Source organism: Lynx rufus, unplaced genomic scaffold (genome assembly GCF_022079265.1).
Source record: "Lynx rufus isolate CCGP_SWC_20201006 ecotype Redwood Valley unplaced genomic scaffold, mLynRuf1.p SCAF_7, whole genome shotgun sequence".
NCBI lineage: Eukaryota > Metazoa > Chordata > Mammalia > Carnivora > Felidae > Lynx > Lynx rufus.
This window is the reverse complement of record NW_025814889.1, coordinates 121,083,624-121,107,421: the sequence shown is the minus strand read 5'-3', so window position 1 is coordinate 121,107,421 and position 23,798 is coordinate 121,083,624. Positions and strand designations below refer to the sequence as shown.

The 23,798-nt window shown below is 34.3% G+C and overlaps 1 protein-coding gene across 1 annotated transcript; it reads right to left on the bottom strand.

The window, feature by feature from the left end:
* Positions 1 to 2,829: 2,829 nt before the first annotated feature.
* Positions 2,830 to 21,043, bottom strand: GAS2L3 (growth arrest specific 2 like 3). Its single transcript, XM_047066436.1, has 7 exons — positions 20,930 to 21,043; positions 19,449 to 19,564; positions 17,409 to 17,550; positions 12,539 to 12,602; positions 11,475 to 11,613; positions 6,703 to 6,810; positions 2,830 to 4,771 (listed from the first exon to the last, which is right to left on the bottom strand). Exons 1-7 carry the CDS (start codon positions 20,967 to 20,969, stop codon positions 3,458 to 3,460), a joined length of 1,923 nt encoding a protein of 640 aa, XP_046922392.1. The 5' UTR covers positions 20,970 to 21,043; the 3' UTR covers positions 2,830 to 3,457.
* Positions 21,044 to 23,798: the final 2,755 nt, after the last annotated feature.

The window sequence follows — 23,798 nt, the reverse complement described above, 5'->3', positions numbered from 1 at the left end:
ATCACAAGAAATACATATTGAACACATATTGAACTACTTTTTATAATTGCTCTGATCATGAATATACAAAAACATGAGTATTTCAAGGCTATTCTCACTGTGTCTGAGTGTGTAATTAAAACAGAATTCCAAGAACTGGAAATTCCTCCTATCAGTAGCCTTCCATTAACACAATACTTGTGTAATCTACAGAACTGTGCTTTAATAAACAATAAATTATTTCTATTATCTCAGTTATCATTAAATATGAGTTTAGCCTTTACTGAGTCAAACTTCTAGGAGATACAGCAACTTAGGGAACAAAAATACTGCTATTTAACAGCAGAATCTTATAATCTCATGGGAGTACTGAAATGAATTTCATATGTGTAAAAAGGACAGTTTAAGTAGCAATAAAATCAAAACTATTCTCAAATTATGAGTGCTTAATATGTGTGATTTCTCACATGAACCAAGTGATCAGAATGTATTCACAACACACAAAAAAGCAAATGGAGAACTCGTTTACGTTTAAATTTTAATACTTGAGAAAATATAAGTTAAAATCTGATACAAACACTGCTGCACAAGAAAATGTGCACAAATTTGGATTCAAATGGAGTCATATGTGAACCTGGATGTACAAATGTATAATAACCACTTATCATTGAGGGCTTTAAGACTAATAGATTTTAAAATCAAGTAGAGATAAATAGATTACAGAAGGAAGAGCAATTTTTTCTCAAAAAATTTCCCTTATCCATTAAGAATTGTAAACTCAATATGGAAAGGAAAGTTAGAAGTCACTTAATTTATCAAGGTATTTTGAAGACATAAATCTTAAACAACTGCTGTAAGCCCAAACAATCTAAAAATGATCAGCATTTCATTTTCCTTTGAAGATCAGTTTGATGTATCAGTCATGTTAACAAATTATAGCAAAGAAAAATAAAAACTCATTCCATCCTTTTTTGAAAATACATGCTATTTCTTCTGCCAGGTGCTTTAACAATTTAAGCTTAATACTCATTTTATTAAATATGAAATATGAAAAATCTTTTAAAACCTTGTATTATGAGTAAGAAGAAATGAAAACTTTCCACCTTCGGTATTGTATTTTAAAAACTGTGAAAATGATTAGAAACACCAGTTCTTTAAAAGCATTTCAAAATATATTTGAAGGGGCGCCTGGGTGGCGCAGTCGGTTAAGCGTCCGACTTCAGCCAGGTCACGATCTCGCGGTCCGTGAGTTCGAGCCCCGCGTCGGGCTCTGGGCTGATGGCTCAGAGCCTGGAGCCTGTTTCCGATTCTGTGTCTCCCTCTCTCTGACCCTCCCCCATTCGTGCTCTGTCTCTCTCTGTCCCAAAAATAAAAATAAACGTTGAAAAAAAAAAATTTTAAAAAATATATTTGAAGAAAGTATCTTTCAGCTGTTGCTTTTTTTAAAAAATCTTTATGTTGGAAGGGTAAGCTATATATAAATAAAAATTCATTCAACATGAACATAACTGGAAAAATTCCCTACTGATGACGAACAGGGCCATTTGTAAATTAACTTCCAATTTAACAACAACAACAAAATTCTTGGAATTTGTGCCAGATGCCTGTGGGATGCTTTTATTCCTGATTACTCTCAACACAAAAGTTACTGTTTACATACTGTAAAATTTACTTGGATTCATAGGTTGGTTGTAATATCATATTTTAAGTTCTAGAAGTTACTGATAGAGAAGAATTCTTTGATCTTATGAGGAAATAAACTCCTTCTTGAAGGTAAAACTCTTCCTCGTTGACAGATACATTAAATATTTCTGATCACTAAAAATGTAAAGCTTCCAGCACTTCTTGAACTTGATTTCACTTTCCAAAGATGTAAATATTCCCTCTCAAGGCCCAGAGCAACAGAACGAAACCAAATATTTGGTGACTGTCTCTTGTAAGAAGAGAAACATCAATTATTCCAAAAACGAGCCGGCATATATCTCTGATTTTAACTATATTCCTCAGACAAAAGGTCACTTCATTTTATACAAAGTTTTCTTGCTTTATAACCTGTAGAATGTTAGTAGTCAACTTAAGATGCTTATCTTATAATTGCACCTTTGTATAAACCATTATTTTTCTTTAGACAACACATTCTAGCTTAAAATAGGGAAATACAAACCACAATTTTGAAAACAATAACCTATGATAACTGATAACACTATAAAGTTCATAAGCACACCCCCCAAACTTCTGAAAGTACATTAATACTTTTTTAAATAGTCACAATCCCTTGAAAAATTATTTTCAAAATTATTTACATTTATCTTAGATCAATGGAACCTATGCGGTCATTACATGATGTGGATATGTTCCTTAGAGAATCTGCTTACAGAGCCCAAAATGCCGCATATGTACTGTCCACTTGCCATTGAAAAACTGAAAGCAGCATGACATTATTAAAAAAATAATAATAATGTAATTGAAAGGATCTACTTAAAATTGGCATTGTGCTATCTAAAGAAAAATAACAATCACATGAGAGAATTTTTATATAGCACCACAAGATTCTTTAATAACACCTTAATTTTAAGGCTGTTAAAACATAATTCTGATGTTAAAACATTATGTTAAAATAAAAATTTGTATCTGCACTCATAGGAAACTATAATAAAAATATTTTTAATATGCTAAAAGTTACTAAATCAGTTTCCCCTTTCACATTGCACAACACCCATCTAAAAGAGGTGTACATTTTATAATGTCTTGTTTTTTTACCAAATTTCAGTTTATATTTCAATATTTTGTGTTTTTTTACCAAAAATATTACAAATTTTTTACCAAAAATATAATAAAATATTACCAATATTAAAATAAGCCAGTCAAAAATCAAAAACCTGATTTGGAAAGCTTGAAAAATTTTAAGTAATAGGATTCTACCAACCCTAGAATAATGTCCAGCTAATCAACAGCAGCAGCCACTGGTACTTAGTATTGTTCAATCAGGCAATCCTGATCAAACAATTAAATTAGGTGCCTTTTGTAAGAAAAATGCCAAACCGTTGCTAATTTTAAGATGCAATAATTAATATTTAGAGCACCACTGTTGCCATTAGCCAGTATGTAACCTCCATATTTAATACACATTAAAAAACATAGCAACTATAATTATAACTCTAGTAGTGTTATTTAACTCTACATTTCCCTTAAAGGGCAGACATTAACAAAGATGCTATGAATTGAAAATCATATAAATGTCTACTATTAATAAGAACCTTACAGCAATTTTACAACTGTCCGCCTCAAAAGGGTACCTTCTGGTGAATTCAGAAATGTGAATTCTGATGCACCTTCCACCTCCATCCCCAACCTCCAACCCCCATCTTACTGTGCCTAATGTCTGAACCTATTTGGACAAACAGGAGAAATTTTTAAGATGTGATGCTAATACATTACTCTTTGACTTTCCTGTTTTCTTAAAATGACACATTTGTGTTTACTTTCTAGGTTTCTTACTTCCAGTCATAACAAAATAATGGTCATCATCTTCCTTTTTCTTTGCAGTATGTTTTTTATCGCCGCCAACTGCTTCCTTGCCAGATGAGGGTGGTTTCCTGGTTGAGGCTGGGGCTTTGGCACTTTTTGGAAGCCCTTTAGCTAAATACTGGCTCTTAGTGGCAGTCTGTGCTGACTTTGGTACAGTCTGTGTCTTGACTGAGGACTGGGGAAGACTCACGATGGACAGCGGGGTACGGCCAGGGGACTTCGAGGAGCTGGGTCCTATCTTCTGGGATGTACCTTTATTTTGAGGCTGCTTTTTGGTAACTGAAACCATATTCTTATCTTTCGATTCCTGTGCAGCTTTTGCAGGCACAACTGAGGATACCGAGAGTGGCTGCTTTAAATTCAAGGCTGACTTAAGTTTCTGTGTTGGCATTGCTCTTGCTTGTGGGGCTCCATCATTTGGCTGACACCCCGTTCCTAGACCTGCGGTTGTAGTTTTGGAACTAGATTTTGTAACTTTTGTAGGGGAATGGAATGAAGGGGAAGGTTTAGGCCTTACATGGATATTTGCTTTAGGGAGCTTTGGACCCTTTGATGATGAATCTGAATGTGCAGCTGAGTGAGATATTGCATTATCCCTGGAAGATACATGAGTGTGTTTCAAATGCTTTGGTTCAGTTTTTCCAGAAGATTTATTTGGCAAAAGTGCAGACTCAGGCACATCTCTGGGCTTCTGGGCCATAGTAAGCTTGACCTTAGGAGTACTGGGTGATGAGATGTATTTAGGTGCAGTTCTGGATGAAGCTGGTGAGGAAGTACTTTTACCTACTGGATTTAAAGAAGGAAGTGAAGACGATGCATTGTTTGAAGGCACTGGTGGTTTCTTTACTATGCCTTTTGAAGATTTGAGCTTAAGATGAGAAGACACTGCTGGAGTATTTGGCAATTTAGGACGGACTGACACGGAGCCCAGATTCCCTCCTTTTGGGGAAGATGCTGGCAGCAGCTCAGCCGGTGGACATGTCTGCTTTTCTTTGCTCCTTGGAATACCAACTGGTGTGCCAGGTTTTGATTTTTGTTTCTGAAACATGCTAACTGCTGACAAAGGATTCATTTCAGGAAGCTGAGGTGTTCTGGCAGATGAATCAGGTATACTTTCATTAGCAACTCCTTTTTGAAATGCTAGAATTTTTTGTTCTAGTGTAGCAAACTGCAATATGCGACAGGGATCATATTTAAGCAAAAATCCTTGAAGAGTATCCCAGCCTCCACCAACACGGACCATGACGTGTTTTCCATGAAGCATCTTTCCCCCAAAAGAAAGTAAAAAGTAAAGCTGTAAAACTGAAACGTTCAGTTACAATTCATTAGCAGTCACAATTTGTGACATCTGTGATCTATGAAATTCAGAGTACTTGCCAACAGCTTCACTATAAATTGACAGTCTATTCCTTACAATATTAAAATAATCAATTTAATTCATACTGAATCATGCAACAATATACGTCTTCTAATTTGTAAGAAAAATATTTGCACATAACTTGCATCCAAAAATCCAAATTACAAATATACACAAGTGCAAGGGCAATATTATTCAATAAAGAATGAAATATTGAAGGAAGAAAAGAGAGAAGAAAGATGGAGGGATTGGAAGAGAAGTGAGGACTTACAGAAAGTAAGCATCATAAGAAAGAAAAAATAATTATGGGAGAAAGATAAAAATGACTAAAACTTGTACTTCAATTTTTTTAATGTTTATTTATTTTTGAGAGAGAGAGAGAGAGAGAAGGGGAGGAGGGAGGGAGAGGGAGAGGGAGAGGGAGAGGGAGAGAGAGAGAGAGAGAGAGAGAGAATGAGCAAGGGAGGGACAGAGAGAGGGAGACACAGAATCCAAAGCAGGCTCCAGGCTCTGAGCTGTCAGCACAGAGCCCGACACAGGGATCAAACTCACAAACCGTGAGATCATGACCTGAGCCAAAGTTGGATGCCTAACCAAATGAGCCACCCAGGTGCCCCATGTAGTTTACAATTTAAATAAATTACTTTCATGTACATTTTAGCAATTTAATATTTCAAAAACTTTGATATAATTTATCATTTATAAATATATTTATATTGTATTATATTATATTACATAATATATATTATATATTATATCATTTATAAATATATTTATCATTTCTTCTTTGTATACAAGAAAATTTTGGCTCTGAGAGATTGAGAAAATAGTCTCAAATCACACAGCCTGGCCTGGTCTCAAACATACCAGGCTGCCCAACCCAAATGGTGTTTTTGTGCAGACAAGATGCATCCTGGGTCTGCCAGCACAGCCCCAGCTGATTTTCAGGCCCCTATCCATTCAGCAGGCAAATATTCTCAATTATTTGAGATTGCCCTGCAAATTTTAACTTAAATACCATGCTCTGTGCACCATCACTGTATCAGACTGCCTTAAAAAAAAAAAAATAAAGCTAATTAAAAAGTAGAAAATGCTTGGATGTGTTTCTATGTGAGTTGGGTGGGTTGTGGGTAATGATAACATATGAAATAACAGAAAATATGGATGGTGAAATTATCTTTTAAAAACTTTTATATTATACTCCTAAATTGGGAATAAAAGAGGTCTAGTATCAGAAGTAGACAGAATGCTCAACAGGTGAAACTTCTCTTTACCAATAAAGGGGATGGCCAATCACCTGTGGGTTGCAGATGGGGCGAAGGAAGGGAATGAAGATGCATATCAGGATGGTGGTATATGCACTGATGCGGTGTCAATGCAAAAAGGTTTTACACTTAAGACCCCATCTATACAGTATTATAAGCTTCAGTGTTTCTACTTCCTTTTCTTATGACTGATATTGAAACTTACTAGATGTATTGTTTTGCTTTTTTCTTCTCATGATGGAAAATTATGCCTTTTTAGAAAATATCAAAAATGGAATAAATTACCTAAAGTATACAAATATTTTCCCCCCAAAATTATATTCAATGTCTGAGTAGTCTTAGCTATCTTGTAGTTAGGAGTTTGTTGTGTTCAAGGTATCTACCCAAACTCATTATACGCTCATGAAAGCAAGGATTCCGTATTTTTCCTGTAGAGTAAAATTCTTCCATTAATAACACCCTCTATTCCAATTTTTTAAAAATTAAAAGAGAAGCAAAAGGAATTTGGTAAAGCAATAAATCCAATTTCAAAACAAGATCTGTATGCAAATAGAGTGTAAATGGTGGACTTACTCTTATAAAGAGTATCTTATCCCCAAGTCGGTACCGTCCTTCAGATAGGTACTCAATAGAAAATCGGTGGGAACAACTACAAGGAGGGTCTTCAGCAATATGTTTAACCTAAGATTAAAAATAAACAAAATTTAGTGCTTGTGACAAAAAATATTTTATTTGAGATTAAAATGCAAGGTTATTTGATAAGAAAATCAAACTCAAAGATAAGAATTTAAAGACAGTTGAGCCATTTATCTCACCTTTACCTGTTGACATATATTGGGATATGTTTTTTGTTTTTTTGTTTTTTTTTAAGTAGCCTCTATACCCAACCTGAGGCTTGAACTCATGATACCAAGATCAAGAGTCACATGGTCTACCAACTGAGCCAGCCAGGCGCCCTGACAACTGTTGAGATTAGACATTAACTAATCTAATAAAAGCTGGCAGTGACAGTCTTTTTTTTTTTAAAGTAGACTCCACACCCAACGTGGGGCTCGAACTTAGGACCCTGAAATCAAGAGTCACATATTCTACTGACTGAGCCACCCCCAGCTGCCCCAATGATGAAGTCCTGAGTCTCTCTCTCTCCCCCTCCCACCCTACCTCTTTCCCTCCCCCTCACTCTCTCTCTGCCCAAGTGCAATCAGGATCCTAGTGCTTTCACTGACCACTGGAGAAGTTCTAAAAATGTGTACAACAGTGAAGTCAATTCAAAACACATTACAACACATTAGGAAATACATGAATTCATTTTTAAGCTTGAATTGTTTTATGCCCTTGATTAATATATCTTTGTCAAATCAAAGACAGGCCACTCAGATAAAGCTTGAGTAGGAATTCTCCCTTGTTCCTTAACACCATGCTAACAGTGAAGGGAAATATCTAGATTCTTCCAAAGTTACTGTTTGAAATAAGCAGAGGCATATTTATATCTATTCACCCAAACAGGGTGAAATTCTAAAGAATTCAATTCAAGAGGCATTTTTTCTCAAAGTGCTCACTTTGTTTCAATAGTCTGCTAAGGAGATGAGAGTTGGAAAGAAATCCCTACCTCTATCCCTCAAGGAGCTTACAGATTTTTACCTGCAGTAAACATCTAAAAAATTACAAAAACTGGAATATAAAAAGAAATTCAGGAATTTTATATTTAAAACGTGGACATTGTAATAAATTGATTAAAAATTAAAATATTTGTTAAGATATGTTTGATTGAAAAAAAGTTGCATATCAGCCACCATGGAAAATACTTTGTTTTCCTAAAATTACATTTTTGAAAAAGCAAGGCCATGAATATTTTTCTCAATTACTTGTCACACACAGCATATCTAAACAAACTCATTTAATTGAATTTAGGCATGACGTTAAACCAAAATCTCTTCCGATATGCCCAATTTAGCTGAGCACTAATAGAAATGTATGATTGTCTTCATTATCCACCCAACGTGAATAGCCACAGGTGGATTCACCAGGGCCTTATCAGAAGGGTCCAGAATTTATCTCCCTACATAATTCATTTAACAAAATAATATGATCATAAATAGAACTTATTTTCATAAGCCATTCAATTAAGTTTATCTTGTTCATAGCCTGGTATATGTGCACATGTGCACACACATAGTACATGCATAAGATGGCTAAAAACAAAGTAAGTATGGGTAAAGAATTTACCATTATTAGAACCATTTACACATTAGTTAACCAAAGTAATCTAAAAGGAGGTATTTTTTTAGTCACTACTTTCTATCCATAAATGTTTCATAGGCATACAGAATTATAGTTGAATGCAGCACTCTAAATAATGAATCAGATGATAATTGTTCCTTATTTTAAACCTGACCCCAAGATTTCTATAGACCCCATATGTATAGGTGGACACTGAATGTATTCACGTAGCACATATATATTTGGAGAAATGTGTTCCTTTTTAGTTTTCACAAGAATGTGAACATGAAAAGTCACTACTTTCTTGAAAATATCCAAATACCACTTACATTCAGCAGTAAAGATTAGCGTTGATCCACAATCTAAATAAAGGGGTAAGCTTAAAAGAAATGAGCTATGGGTAAGAAGTGTTCTCTTCTGATTTCATCTATTGCATAATTAACATTAAAACACTAAAGGACGGGGCGCCTGGGTGGCTCCATCGGTTAATGTCCAACTTCGGCTCAGGTCATGCTCTCACGGTTTATGAGTTCGAGCCCCGCGTTGGGCTCTGTGCTAAGAGCTCAGAACCTGGAGACTGCTTCAGATTCTATGTCTCCCCCTTCTCTGCCTCTCCCTCGCTCGTGCTCTGTCTCTCTCTGTCTCTCAATAATAAACAAACGTTAAAAAAAAATTTTTTAAGTAAAATAAAAAAAAAATAAACCACTAAAGGAAACAGCTAATGAAATTAAAATAATTTAAAAAGGTACTATTCTACTATCGATTATGTACTTTTCACAAATATTTTTCTTATTGCTATATAGTCTTCCAAAGGATCACATACAATGATTATTCTGTTAAGATAATGATTCTAATTCACCTACCCATTGACCTATTTGAGAATATTTACATTGCTTCCAATTTCTCACCATTATAAATAAACACAATAAATACTTTCATGCATTCTACTTTTTTATTCCCCTTCAATTACAACAAAAAGGAAAGAGAAACACTTTTGTGGTTCTTGATATCCATTTGTCAACTTGTTTTTCAAAAGTTTACATCATTTTCCATCACAAGTAGCAATCCCTAAGTATAGTTTTACCAGAATTTACCAGCACCAGATTTCATAATTTTAAAAAATTTTACTAATGAGGCAAATTGTGTGTCTTAATTCCTTGATTATCAGCAAGTTTCAACACTGTATTTTTCTCTTGTGTGAACAACAATCTTTGCCCATTTACCTTCTGGAAATGTTTTTCTTATCAAACTGTGCATGATCTTTATATAATAGGGAAATTAACACAATGTACTTCCTATTTAGTAAAAAAATATTTTGGGGCACCTGGGTGGCTCAGTTGGTTAAGCATCCAATTCTTGGTTTCGGCTCAGGTCATAATCTCACAATTTGTGAGATCAAGCCCTGCATTTGGCTCAGTGCTAACAGCACCAGAGCCTGCTTGGGATTCTGTCTGTCTCTCTTTCTCATTCTCTCTCTCAAAATAAATAAACATTTTTTTAAAACTTTACCAATGTTTTCTTCTTTATCATTATTTTAAATTATATGAAATGGAAAATGTTTTACTTTTTACCTACTACATTATCACTGTGTAACATACTGACATTGGCAGTCATCAGATAAATCAATAATATCATGTAGGTAAATATATTTTGGCCTGGTAAAGAGTATTCAGGTTGACATTTTCTTAATCTGTCTTGCAAGGATATCCAAATGTCTTACTACAGACTTTTATTACATTAAACAAAACAATCAAAGCAACACTTTCTAAATGTTTATTAGTAATGACTTATTCATTATTTCTTTTTTAAAAAAATTTTTTAATGTTTATGTATTTTTGAGAGAGACAGAGTGTGAACGGGGGTGGGGCAGAGAGAGGCGGAGACACAGAATCCAAAGCAGGCTCCAGGCTCTGAGCTGCCAGCACAGACCCAGATATGGGGCTCCAGGGGCGCCTGGGTGGCGCAGTCGGTTAAGCGTCCAACTTCAGCCAGGTCACGATCTCGCGGTCCGTGAGTTCGAGCCCTGCGTCAGGCTCTGGGCTGATGGCTCAGAGCCTGGAGCCTGTTTCCCATTCTGTGTCTCCCTCTCTCTCTGCCCCTCCCCGTTCATGCTCTGTCTCTCTCTGTCCCAAAAATAAATAAACGTTGAAAAAAAAAATTTTTTTTTAAAAAAAAGATATGGGGCTCAAACTCACAAACTGTGAGATCATGACCTGAGCGGTTAAGTCAGGTGCTTAACCGACTGAGCCACCCAGGCGCCCCTTATTCGTTATTTCTTAAATAATTGTGTACATTAAGCACTTTCATAAATACTACAGTCTGAAAAAGACCATAATTCTAAGCAACAGTGGAAGCAGAAAGAAATGTTTGCTACTCAGTTCACCTCCATCATTTACTAGACTACAGTCATTGCAGAAGACCCAGCCTGAGCAACTGCAACTCTAACTTCTACATGATGACGAACAGGTCAAGTTAAAAGGCTTTCCAGTTGAGACCCCTTATCTAAAAGTCTGCATATATTCTGTCAGGGCAACATTCACAAAAACCCCATCAATTTGCTCCCACAGCTTTTCCTCCTATATTCTTCAAGTATCAGTATACCATTTACATAGAAACCTTGGAAATCACCCTAGATTTTCTCCCTCATCAGAATTAGGATTCCTTCAATTCTACCTCTAAATATGTCCTATAATTGTTCATTCTGCTTCACCTTCACTACTGCTGCTTGAGTTTAGGTTCTCATCATCTTACATCTGGATTATTACAATAAAACCAATATAATCTCTACACGACCATGAGAGTAATCCTCATAATTTGCAAATCATATTATAATAGTAACATGTTTTAAACAAGAATTAATACATTCTTTGGCCTACAGTACCCTTCATGGTGGATTCCAGCCTATTTGCCTCTCCACTTCTCAACTACACATCCATCCCTTATCTTAAACAAGAAACAACAAATTACCTTTAACAGATAGTGCCCTAAACTCACCAGGGAATGGAAATTAGTACTGGTGTATGTTCTGAATAAGAAACATTTTCTTTTAAATGGAACATCACCTGTGGCAAACTATGAGACTTTGACATATCATAGTTAAGAGAGAAAATAGAGTGATTACTTACAGCTTCATGCAGTTCTTCATGCTGACAGCATGATTTCAGAATGCTAATGGAATCTTCAGGCCCAGAAGTATTAAGTAAGGTCTCTTCCAGTTCAATTTCTTTCTCAAGTTTTACTAATACTGGCGGCTCAATCCCGTATCTGGAAACCAATTAGGAGATCTCATTATTCAAGAAAAGTCTGACCCAAACACTTCCCTGCATATCATGATAGGTCATGTTTTATTTTTAAAGTGAAGTCCTTATGATTCTCTTCTACCAGTTGTTTCACTGGAATATCTGGAAATGCTTTTTAACGTCACATGGACTGCCAAAAATTTAAGATATAATCACATCATACTATATATTTGTACTACTGGATGCTCCCAAATTTCAACTGGGATCCCTTTAAAGTCAGCTCGAGAGTTAGGGTGACTGGGTGGCTCAGTCGGTTAAAGTCAGCTAGAGAGTAAAGACGGGGCTGAGCCAGGTATGGAGGACACCAAGCCTCCACCTTCTTATCAGACCCTCTTTGTGTCCAGAGGATTTGCCTTGCCTTGAAGTGCTAAGAGTTTTACATGCTCTTACCCTATTCTTAGTCTAAAAACTTTAAGTAACTACTTTTACAGTTTAATATTAAATGAAGGTAAAGTATATGGGTGAGCAGATGTTGACACATGACACAGCTCACACAAATAGAACAAAGTTAATATAAAAAAAAAAGGAAGAAGAAGAATAAATAAGAGATTAAGTTATTTCAATCAAAAATTCTTTTCTTTTAGGGATGCCTGGTGGTTCAGTCAGTTAAGCATCCAACTCTTCATTTGGGCTCGGGTCATGATCTCACAGCTCAGGAGTTCGAGCCCCACATTGGGCTATGTGCTGACAGCATGGAGCCTTCTTGGGATTCTCTCTTTCCTTCGCTCTCTGCTCTTTCCCCACTCTTTCTCTCTCTTTCAAGATAAATAAATAAACATTTTTTTAAAAAAGTATTTTCTTTTATTTATAGAAAATAGTGTTCTATCTAAAATAAAGTAGTTTTTAAAAAGTTTGTAACATTGAAGTTCTGAAATAATGTGAATGCATACCTTGACACAATTCGACCAATTTCTAGAAGACAAAGATACACCTGTCTTGGGTCTTTGTGCAAAACTGTGAGAAAATAAGACCACATATTTTAAAGGGCAAAATTAAATAGGGAAATGTATTTCTGGCATGGAAGAGGTAAAAGAAAAGAATAATGAAGACACTAGGTTTACTTGTATGGAGACTTAGAAAAGACATTTTTATTTTCTCTACATATTATCATCTTCCATAAATTTTTAAAAAACTGGCTAACAAGAAGAAGATGAAAACTTACCATGTACCCAAATTTGTAGCATTTTAGGTCTAAACACTTAAGATCTTAGTAACATTAAGTTATTATATTTCAGATCTCTCAATAAGAGATATTAAGAGATATATCACTTCAATTTTATTCTAAACTCTCTTTAGCTTAGGACTATGTGTTAATGACCTTCTCAAACTTTTTCAAAAACAGAAAAGAAGGAGCATTTCCTAACTCATTCTATGAGGTCAATATTACCCTGATACCAAAGTCAAATATATCACAAGAAAACTAAAGACCAGTATCTTTTACGAATATAGATACAAAAATCTTCAATGCAATCCTGACAAACTAAATCCTGGAGCAAGTGGGATTTATCCCAAGAATGCAAAGTTGGTTGAACATACGAAAATCAACCAATATAATGCACCATATTAATAAAATAAAAGAAACACACAATTATCTCAGTAGTCACAGAAAAAGAATTTGACAAAACCCAATACCCTTTACTTGAGAAGAATTAGAAGAAGGAGGAGGAGGAGAAAAGACTCAACAAACTAGGAATAGAAGGAAACTTTATAAATCTGAAAATGTACATCTTTGAAAAATCCATAGTTAACATCATTCTTAATGGTAAAAGACTTAGAATCTTCCTCCTAAGAATAGGGAGAAGATGAGGATGTCCACACTCTCCTCTTCTATTTGGAATTGTACTGGAGGTTCTAGGCAGGGCATGTAGGCAAGAAAAACAAATAAAAGGCATCCATATGGGAAAGGAAGAAGAAAAACTATCTCTATTCACAGATGACATTGTCCTTTGCATCTAAAATCCCTAAGGAATTTATTAAAAAAAAAAAAAAAGGCAAACAAGCAGGTTCAGCAAAGTTGCAGGATACAAGATGAGTATACAAAAATCATTTCACTTTATATACTAGAAATAAACAATCTGAAAATGTAATTTAAAAATAATTCAGTTTGCAATGCTTCAAGAAGAATAAAGTACTTAGGAATAAACTTAATCAAAGAATTGTATGACTTGTTTACTGAAAAGTACAAAATATTGTTGAAAGAAGATACAAATAAATGGAAAGACATCCTGTGTTCATGGATTGGAAGACATAATACTGTTAAGATGACAATACTCTCAAAACTGACCTACAGATTCAATGCAATCCCTATCAAAATTCCAATAGCCTTTTTTAAAGAAATGGGTAAGCTGATAAAATTCACATAGAATTGTAAGACAGAATAGCCAAAATAAAAACAAAGTTGGAAGACTCACATTTCCCAATTTCAAAACTTACTACAAAGCTACAGTTAAGCAAGACAATGTGTTACTGGCATAAGGATAGACATATAGACCAGTGGAATGGAACTGAGTGTCCAGAAATAAATCCAGACATTTATGTTCAATTGATTTTCAAAAACAGTGGCAAGACAACACAATAAGGAAAAGAACAGTTTTTTCAACAAATGGTGCTAGCACAACTGGATGTCTACATGCAAAAGAATGAATTTAGACCCTTACTTCACAACATATACAAAAGATAACTCAAAATGGATCAAAGACCTAAAGATAAAGGCTAAAACTATAAAACTCTTAGAAGGAATAAGAGGTGAAAATCTGTGTGGCCCTGGATTAGGCCATAGTATTTTAAATATGACACCAAAAGCACAAGTAATCAAAGAAAAGATAAACTGAACTTAATCAAAATAAAAACTTTCATAAATCAAAGGACACTATCAAGACAGTGAAAGGCAACCCAAAGACTGGGTGAAAATATTTGCAAATCATGTATTTGATAAGGGCATATTATTCAGAATAAATAAAGAACTCTTACAAGGCAACCAAAAAAGATAAAAGACCCCCCCAAAAATGAGCAAAAGATTTGAATAAGGATTTCTCCAAAGAAGACAAATAAAGGTCAATAAGCCATGAAAAGATGGCCAATATCATTGGTCATCAAGGAAATGCGAATCAGAACCATAATAAGCCGCCGCTTCACATCTCCACTAGGATAGTCATAAAAAACAAATAAATAACAAGATATGAAGGTGTGTTTCACCAGTGGGAATGTAAAATGGTGCAGTCACTGTGAAAAGTTTGGTAGTTCCTCAAAAAGATAAACATAGAATTACTACGTGATTCAACAATTCCACTTTTGGTATATCCCTGAGAGAATTAAAAACATACATTCACTCAAAAACTTGCATACAAATATACATAGCAGCATTATTCATAATGACCAAAAAGAAAAAACAATCAAAATGTCTATCAGATGATAATGTATTTTAAACAATGCAGTATATCCACACATAGAATATCATTCAGCCACAAAAAGGAATGAAGTACTGTTGAATGCTACAACATAAATGAAACATGTTAAATGAAAAAAAAAAGCCAGACACAAAAAGCCACATATGTATGGTTCTATTTATACAAAATGTCCACAATATGCAAATCGATAGAGAAAGAAAGTAGATTAGTGGTTGCCAGAAGATGAAGGTAGGCAGTAATTGGGACTACTTGTTAATAGCTATGAGTTTTCTTTTGTGAATGATGGAAATGTTCTGGAATTAATTAGTGGTGAGTGTTGCATCACACAGTGAATGTACTAAAAACCAGTTAAGTGTACATTTTGAAATGAAGAACTTTATGTTACATGAAGTACATATCAATTTTTTTAAATGCTATCAACAAAACCTATTATGCTTAAAATGGTTAAGATGCTAAGTTTTGTTCTGTATACTTTAGCACATTAGAAAATTTGGTTTGATTTTTTTTTAAAGGAACCCAAATGTTAACCTAATGGTTCAAAGATCCTTAATGAAAAACAAAGTCAGAGAAACAAAAACCCTGACCATTAGAACTCAGCTAAATGCACCAATACGGTAGTTGTGGATCATCTACCTTTCTTTTCTTGTCCTTAGAGTTAAAAATATTAGGAAACTTCTGAACCCTAATAGAATAATGGTATATGTGATGAATAATATGCATACTGACTTCCCCAATGGAAATGGCAATTGTTCTTGGATTTATGAATATTATCTATTATATAACCCAAGCACAAAGTATACTCTTCGAAAGCAATAGCAAGGCTTTATTTTAATTTAAAATTCATACCAAAAGGAATTTGTCCTGCAATTTTTATTAAACTTGTTTCTCTAAACACTTAAAAGTACCTTAAAATAGCATGTTTGCTTTTTTAATTGTTTTCCCTAGCAAAATGTAAAAGACTAAGAGTCTTATCTCTGAAACTTTTAGAAAGTAAAAACATTAGGTCATCAGTTCAATGCCTAGAAATGAATTAATGTTACTGGCAGTGCTTTATTTAGTCTGATACTGACCTTCAGGACAGTGAGAAGAAGCCATCTACTTAGAATGAGAAACATACAATTTTATATCCTTTCAGAAACAAAAATTAGAAAGTAGAGACTTCAAAGCATGCCCTCTTCCCCTTGATCTCTACAAGCTGTATAGGACATTAAATCAACCTCATTGTCAATAACAATCAGCACACCTGGATTAAAGCAGGGTGAAAATGGGGGTAAAATAGTAACTCATTACATTTTTTTTTAATTGTACAGTGAATAGGAATATCCAGAGACATATCAAATGGGTAGCAGTGGGAGCAGCCTACCCTATGTGCAGGCAACAAGGGTGTGCACAGTAAGAGAATTTATTTTGTTCTTTTTTTAGTTTATTTTCTCAGTTTATGTTTGATATGAAACTATGAACAGATGGTTACCTAATAGCCTGAGTCTTTGCTTAAGGTAGTGGAACTAGTTACTCCTTTTTTTTAAGTTCAGAGAATTTTAAAACAATAATAAAACCGTCTAAAAATTGGTTTGTTTTTTATTATCACCGTGAACCAGCAATTCTAAACAATGTCAGCGATAAAATACTTGTCTCTACCAGGGCACATTACTACTCCCATGACCCCCGCCAACCCGTGGTACACTACTGTTCCTATCAAAACATTATCAATTCTATATGTGTATGTATATACATATACAAATGCTTTGAGGAAATATATACATATAGTAATCTAAAACTTAGGTATCTAAGATACCTAACACTTTAGTCCACACAAATGCTTCTATTAACTTAAAGTACATGAAACAATATGTCAGTAATTCTTCAGTAGAACATGACTTTTTAAAATGAATTGTCAAAAACATGAATCCACTTAGATAATCAATTTGTCAGCTACTGTGTATAAGGTAAATCTAAATACCACCATGAGCATAAACTATTTGGCCTTCTGTTATTTCTGTAATTATTCAGTTAAAAAGAAATTACTAATAATTTAGACTTTGTAGAATAATTCTGAATGAAAAGATTCATTAGTAAAGGATTAGTCCAAAACCTTCCCTTGACCAACTCATTTAGGAAGTAAAATATTTCTACAGCATTCTAAATATATGAGATCTTTAACTATAAATGAAAAGCCTAATATATATGGTTTAGAATCTGATTCTCCAATTGTTTTACATATATTTAAAGTATAAATTTTTCTAAGAAAATGAGATATGGAATTTGAGTCCTTATTTGGGGAAAAAAAATTAGATGTGAGGGATACAAAATTACCCTAATAAACATTAAACACAATGATAACAACAACACTTACCTAAACCTTCAGATTCAAAGAGGTAAGTCTCATCAACCCCAATGTGCCTACACCAGTGAAGGAAGTTTGCAGTATTGTCTCTAGCAAAGAATGAACCTGAGACAGCATCTTTCTTACAGGGCACTTTTCTCATTGGAAAATTCTGGAAAAGGTGAAAGAATAATTTCAAAAATGCAGATCAAAAATATTTTTATTAGATATCCATTATGATATTACTATGTAAATGTTTGATGTATTCAATGTCACTTAAAAGTACACATTAGGAAGAAAAGATATTTTCAAAAATTATTTTATTTTACTTTAAATATATTTCAGAAGATGATTCCTAGAAAATCAATCTAGTCAAAACTAGCAGCAGGATTAAGCATCTCTAACCTCTTTCTTCTTAAAATGACACAACAGTCTTAATTAAAATAAAAAAATGACAGTCTAATAATTCCAAAGCACATCTAAATGTCTCTCCATATGCAGGTAAATACAAACACAAAATTATTGCTATGTTAAAGGTTAATGTTATGTTAACTCAGTTTTGCTCATTTCCTTATTTGCGGAGTCATAAATATGGTTCTGAGTTTCTTGGAGAAACTGTCAAATAAGGAAGTAGTAACCCATTCTTAATTCAAGTTCTTTGAAAACTGATGGTCTAAGTTTTATAGAATCCTAATTCTTTGACTATCTGGACCAAGAATAGTTAGATAATCTTGCTAAGGCGGAGTGGTTTTAGTTCTGTTTTAAATTTTTACTTGAAAAAGCAATTTATGCATAAGATTTTTTAAAATGCAATAGGCACAATAGGGTATAAGTCTTTCTCCCACTTCTATCACTCAGTTCCTCTCTTTATCTAGAGATAACCACTATTACCAGTTCCTTATATACCCTTCCTGTTGCTGTATTTTCCAGAATTAAAACAGTCTTGTGAGTTTTTGTAATTGTCAACTGAAATCTTCTCACTCACATGTTAACAAGCATTGCTATGCACAGAGTATACATATCTACACCGACAGAATGCTACATAAACATGCTAGGCTGCAATATGATTTGTGTATGTGCACATACACACTTAACAGTAGGCTGTAGGCATCTTTTGGGGTGAAAAATAACAGATTAAAATAGTCATTTCTAATGAATGGATAATACATTCCACTCTGTTTAGGTACCATAATTAATTTTTAACAATTTATTGATAAGCATTTAAGCTGCTCTTAACTTTTTTGCACACTCATTTGTGTGAATTTGTGGTTATTTTCCTAGAATAAATTCCTGGGAGAATTACGTTATGTATCAAAAGATGTGCTTTATTTTCAGTGTGCTGTCTATCACCCACTGTCTCCCAGCAAGATGATACCAATTTATATTTCTGCCAACACTGTGTGAGGGTCCAGAGCCCACATTCACAGACCTCAGATCTCATCAGTGACCAATGTCTGATGAAAAGAAGAAACCTCATCTACTTCAAATCATGAATTTAGGGTCAATGGAAGAAAAATGTCTAAAAAAATTATTATTCATTCAACCAAATTATAGAATTTACCATCAAGACGATACATATGGAGAATATGATGATGATGATGATAATGATGATGATGGTAATAGTAATGGTAATAATAATAATAATAATAGCCCCAAACTGTGTGCCAGGGACCAACACAAGCTTTTTTCTCACTTAACTCTCACAAGTGAGAATATTGTTCTCAGGAACAGCTAACTAGTTACTGGATATTAACTTACACTAAATGCTAGTGTAATACTAGATATTACTGGATATTAACTTACACTAAATGCTAAGCTAAATACCATCCATACGTTACCTCATTTAATTTCACCAAACCTTCACAAATAAATCTAACAAGGTAAATGTCAATACCTCCATTTTGCAAGTGAGAATTTTTTTTCAGATGCTCAAAAAGATTAGGTAAATTATCTAACGTCTTGTAGATACTTGGGTGGAAGTTCACAACCTTTCAGACATGATAAGAAATGTACATAAACAAACTAATATGTACACAGGTATAAAGTCACTACTGTCAAACATGTTCTTACCCCAGGATCTTCAGAGTTGCATGTTTTCACCATGTTTTGAAGAACATCAATCAGTTGGCATAGTAGTACTCCATTATCAAGTTCTTCCAATAATCGTTCTGCCTTAACTTCAATACCTAAAAACATATTTTAAAGTTAAGATCTACTAGAAACAGTAAATTCAAACAATATGGTTAAAATTTAATTAAATGTAATTAGATTATAGCTGAAACACAAAACAAATTTAGATCAGACCAAATATTCACTCTTAGAAATTACAGTTAAAATAGGTAATGCCAAACTACATGAAAGACAACTGAAACAAAAATATCTGTGATATAGAAGGAAAAATAAAATGACCATTTATTTCATTTTTAAAAAACTAGAGTGTTTTATTTTTCAATATTAACCGTTAATGTTAAGTTTTGATTCACTGCACGTTACTGCTTACACAAGAAAAATATTCTCTTTATATAAGATAGACATTGTTACGATTTTAAAATTATAGGTAATAACATAACAAACACCCAGGGAATACCATCTTTTCACCTCTCAAACCTTTCTTTAGAACCATTATTATTACATAATAAACTTTAAAAAAAATTACCAAATCATCAGGCTGATAAAAACTGTGCAGTTTTTTTTAATTATCTTGAGAAGGCCATAGATAAGCTTTATATATTCCTTTTCACAAAAACTTTAGAGTGCTACATGAAATTTTGCATTTAAAAAGAGAGCTTTTGGGGGCATGTGGGTGGCTCAGTTGGTGAAGCATCAGACTCTTGATTTCAGCTCAGGTCATGATCTCATGGTTCATGGGATGGAGTCCTATGTCAGGCTCTAAGCTGACGACACAGAGCCTGCTTAGGATTCTCTTTCTCTGTTTCTCTCTCTCTGCCCCTCCCCACTCATGCTTGTTCTCTTTATCTCTCTCTCTCAAAACAAATAAACATTTAAAAAGAGAGAGAGAGAGCTTTTTTTCTGGAGAGAAAGTTCAGAGCACTCCTCAATTCTAATTGAGTAAAGAAACATGATGCCAGATATTCTCTAACCTGACACTTCCTCCTAGGGTTTACATGCCTCTACTCCTCAATGCCTCAGAAATAGCAATCATTTTAACTACAGTATATATTCTACTCAGAATTTCATTCCTTATATAAGATTAAGGTGGGGGAGGTCAGTAATATAGACCCCAATATCAGACCTATATACTTTAAAAAAAGATTTTAACATTAACAACTGAAATGTTAACTATTCAAAGATCACTACTGACCCCTTCTGTTAAGCCTCAAACTTCCTTACTATCCAAGTCCTAAGGTTCAGGGTGAATTGGAATATTTCCCCAACTAGAATGTAAGCTTGTTGAGAACAAGAATATCATATATTTCCTTCACTAAATTATCCCCAGGCTCTGGAACAATCACTCCTCAACAAAGAGTAAGATTCTCAATAAATATTTACTAAATAAAAAATACAATTTTGAGTATCTTTTCAGGCCTTACCTAACAAACCAGATAGCCATATTGACAGATCTTCTTGCATGGGTAACAGGGTGGCTTCATGCCTCACAGCTATCCACTCATCATACTGACAAACATCAGCCAAACCTGGCCCATGTCTGGGGGTCAGAGGACTCCGCGGACTTAGAGGCAGGTCTTCTCCAAACCACACCTAGAGAAAAACACCAACCTTTTTAAAAGTCAGCATAACTCACATCTATATTTAAATGATGAATTATAGACCATATATTATATACACATATACTAAACTGCAGCAATTCACAGAAATTTATAAACTAGAAGCAAACTATTAATCTAGACACTTGAGATATTTTCAGTATTCAGTACTGTGGTAAATATAAGTAAATCCCTAATCAATGAATCGATATCAACCAACAGGATAAAGGCCAACAAATACTATTTTTCCTTCACCTGCTAGCTAAGTTTAATAAGTTACTTGCTCAGGGGCGTCTGGGTGGCTCAGTTAAGTGTCCGACTGGTTCAGGTCATGATCTCGCGGTGTTTCCTTCTCTTTCTGTTCCTCCCCTGCTCATGCTCTGTCTCTCTCTCTCAAAAATAAACAAACATTTAAAAAAATAATAAGTTACCTGATAAGACCTCAGGTTCTCAGCTCTAAAATGGGTTAAGATACATCTTTGTAGTGTCTAGCATTGGGCCTAGCAGTATTTGTTATACAATGGATAAATGAATGAATAAATGCATAAATGACATTTTATAAACTTCTGGTCATTATATAAGCATTATCTAAAAAAAATCTAAATAATCTGATTTTTGCATGGCCCACAATCTACATTTTTTTTCTAAGTTTATTTTTGAGAGAGAAAGAGCAAGCTGGGGAAGGGCAAAGAGAGAAGGAGAGAAAGCGAATCCCAAGCAGGCTCCATACTTGAATTCCAAGTCAGCATAGAGTCCGATGCAGGGCTTGAACTCACGAACCATGAGATCATGACCTGAACTGAAATCAAGAGTTGGACGCTTAACTGACTGAGCCACCGAGGCACCCTGATTTTTACATTTTAAAATGGCTGTTATATAAGTACCTACATAATAGCCTCCATTTTGCCTATTGGCTCATAAAGCCAAAAATATTTACTAGCTGGCCAATTCCTGGTTAAGAATAAAAACTGACAGAAACATACTGTCAATCCGACACTCACAAAAATTTGAAATATAATTAGATATACTTTAATATAATATTATTTAGAGAAAAGACTATCATCTCTCAACTCAGAAAGGGGTATTTGAGCCCAAGTGAAGTGATGAGGGGTTCTCACAGGAGGGAATCTTGAAATGGAGGATTAGGCCTTGAGTGAGATAAGAGAGTGTCCACAGCTGGGAAAAGCCCTGTGCACGGTATCAGAACCTGAGTAGGATGAGGGTGTCCACAGGGGAAGATGAGGGAACAGCCCAGTGCAGGGTGTCAGAGCCCAAGTGAGCTGAGAAAGCCATCAATACAGGGAGCAACAATGGGAGACTGGTTACATTCACAGGGATTTATCAAATGGGAGCCAGTTTTCTCACTGCCAAAGAAGAGAGGTATAACTCTTCTACGGAATGAGAGAAAACTAGAATGAATCCTATGATGACAGGAGTATCTTTTACCAGAAAGCAAAGAAGGGCTCAAAGAATGATCGGGACATACCAAAATGACATAGACATTAGCATAAAGGGACTTCTACTGGCTAAATCAAGAGCAATTTGAGCATCAAACAATGATATAAATGGATTATAACACATTGAGTAAAATAAAAAAACTATTCTTTCATATAGATAAAAATATATGAATAAACTTGGATTTTGATGAGGAATTAGATTTTTATATAGTTTCAAAGTACTTCCCCACAAAATGCTTATTACAAAGAGAAGAAAGAATAATTTTACAGTAGAGAAACCCGACAGATAGCAACTTAACCAAGTAACAAAGGTAAACACCATCAATAATGGGACAAATCAAAATCACATTCTACCTGAAAGGATGCAATGAGAAAACACAATATCCCTCTGTGATATTCCTGCCAAAGATGCATAACCTGAATCTAATCATGCGAACAGGCAAATCCAAACTGAGGGACATTCTACAAAATAATTGGTCTATAATATTCAAAAGTGTCAAGGTCATTAAAGCAAAGCGTGAGATACTGTTCTAGACTGAGACTAAGGGACATGGCAGCTAAATGTAGCTTGTGATTCTAAACTAGACATTATGGGGACTACTGGCAATACTTGAATATGGTCTGAATATTGATTGGATGGTAGTACTGTACCAATGTTAATATCCTGGCTCCAATTATTTTATTGCAGTTCTGATAGGAAGATGTCTTTATTTGTGAGAAATACACACTAAAGAATTCAGAGGTAGTGGGTCATTAGATTGGCAACTTATTCTCAAATGGTTCAGCAAACAAATACCTCTGTTCTACATTTAAAGCTACTTTTCAGGCTTGTGATTACTTTAAAATAAAGTTTTTTTTTATGTTTAAAAAAAGAGGTATGAGTATAGGTAATACCAAGTGAATCTAGTCCTTTCTTGATTTTTAAATGTAGATCATTTTCCTGCTAAAATATATTAAACTTATTGAGGTTTATTTAAGGCAAGTCTTACTACACCAAATCAAAATCCACACCACCATTGTTAATCCAGACAAACTTTGGAGGAAATAAAAGAAAGAAAGAAAGAGCTGCTTTCAATCTCCTATGATGAGAAACAAACACATTAAAAAAAAAAAAAAAAACCCAAAGGCAAAGAAAGAAAATGAACACAAGAGGAAAACAGGAGTAGTGAAACTCAATTAAAATATCCAAAGACAAACAAACAAACAAACAAACAAAAAACCCATAACTTATTTCAGGG

Coding starts and splice junctions, on each gene's coding strand:
- GAS2L3 (XM_047066436.1), bottom strand. CDS start 20,969: ATGCAAGAAGATCTGTCAATATGGCTATCTGGTTTGTTAG. Junction 19,565..20,929: donor ATGGCTATCTGGTTTGTTAG/GTAAGGCCTGAA, acceptor ATATGTTTTTAG/GTATTGAAGTTAAGGCAGAA. Junction 4,772..6,702: donor ATAAGATACTCTTTATAAGA/GTAAGTCCACCA, acceptor TTTGGGGGAAAG/ATGCTTCATGGAAAACACGT.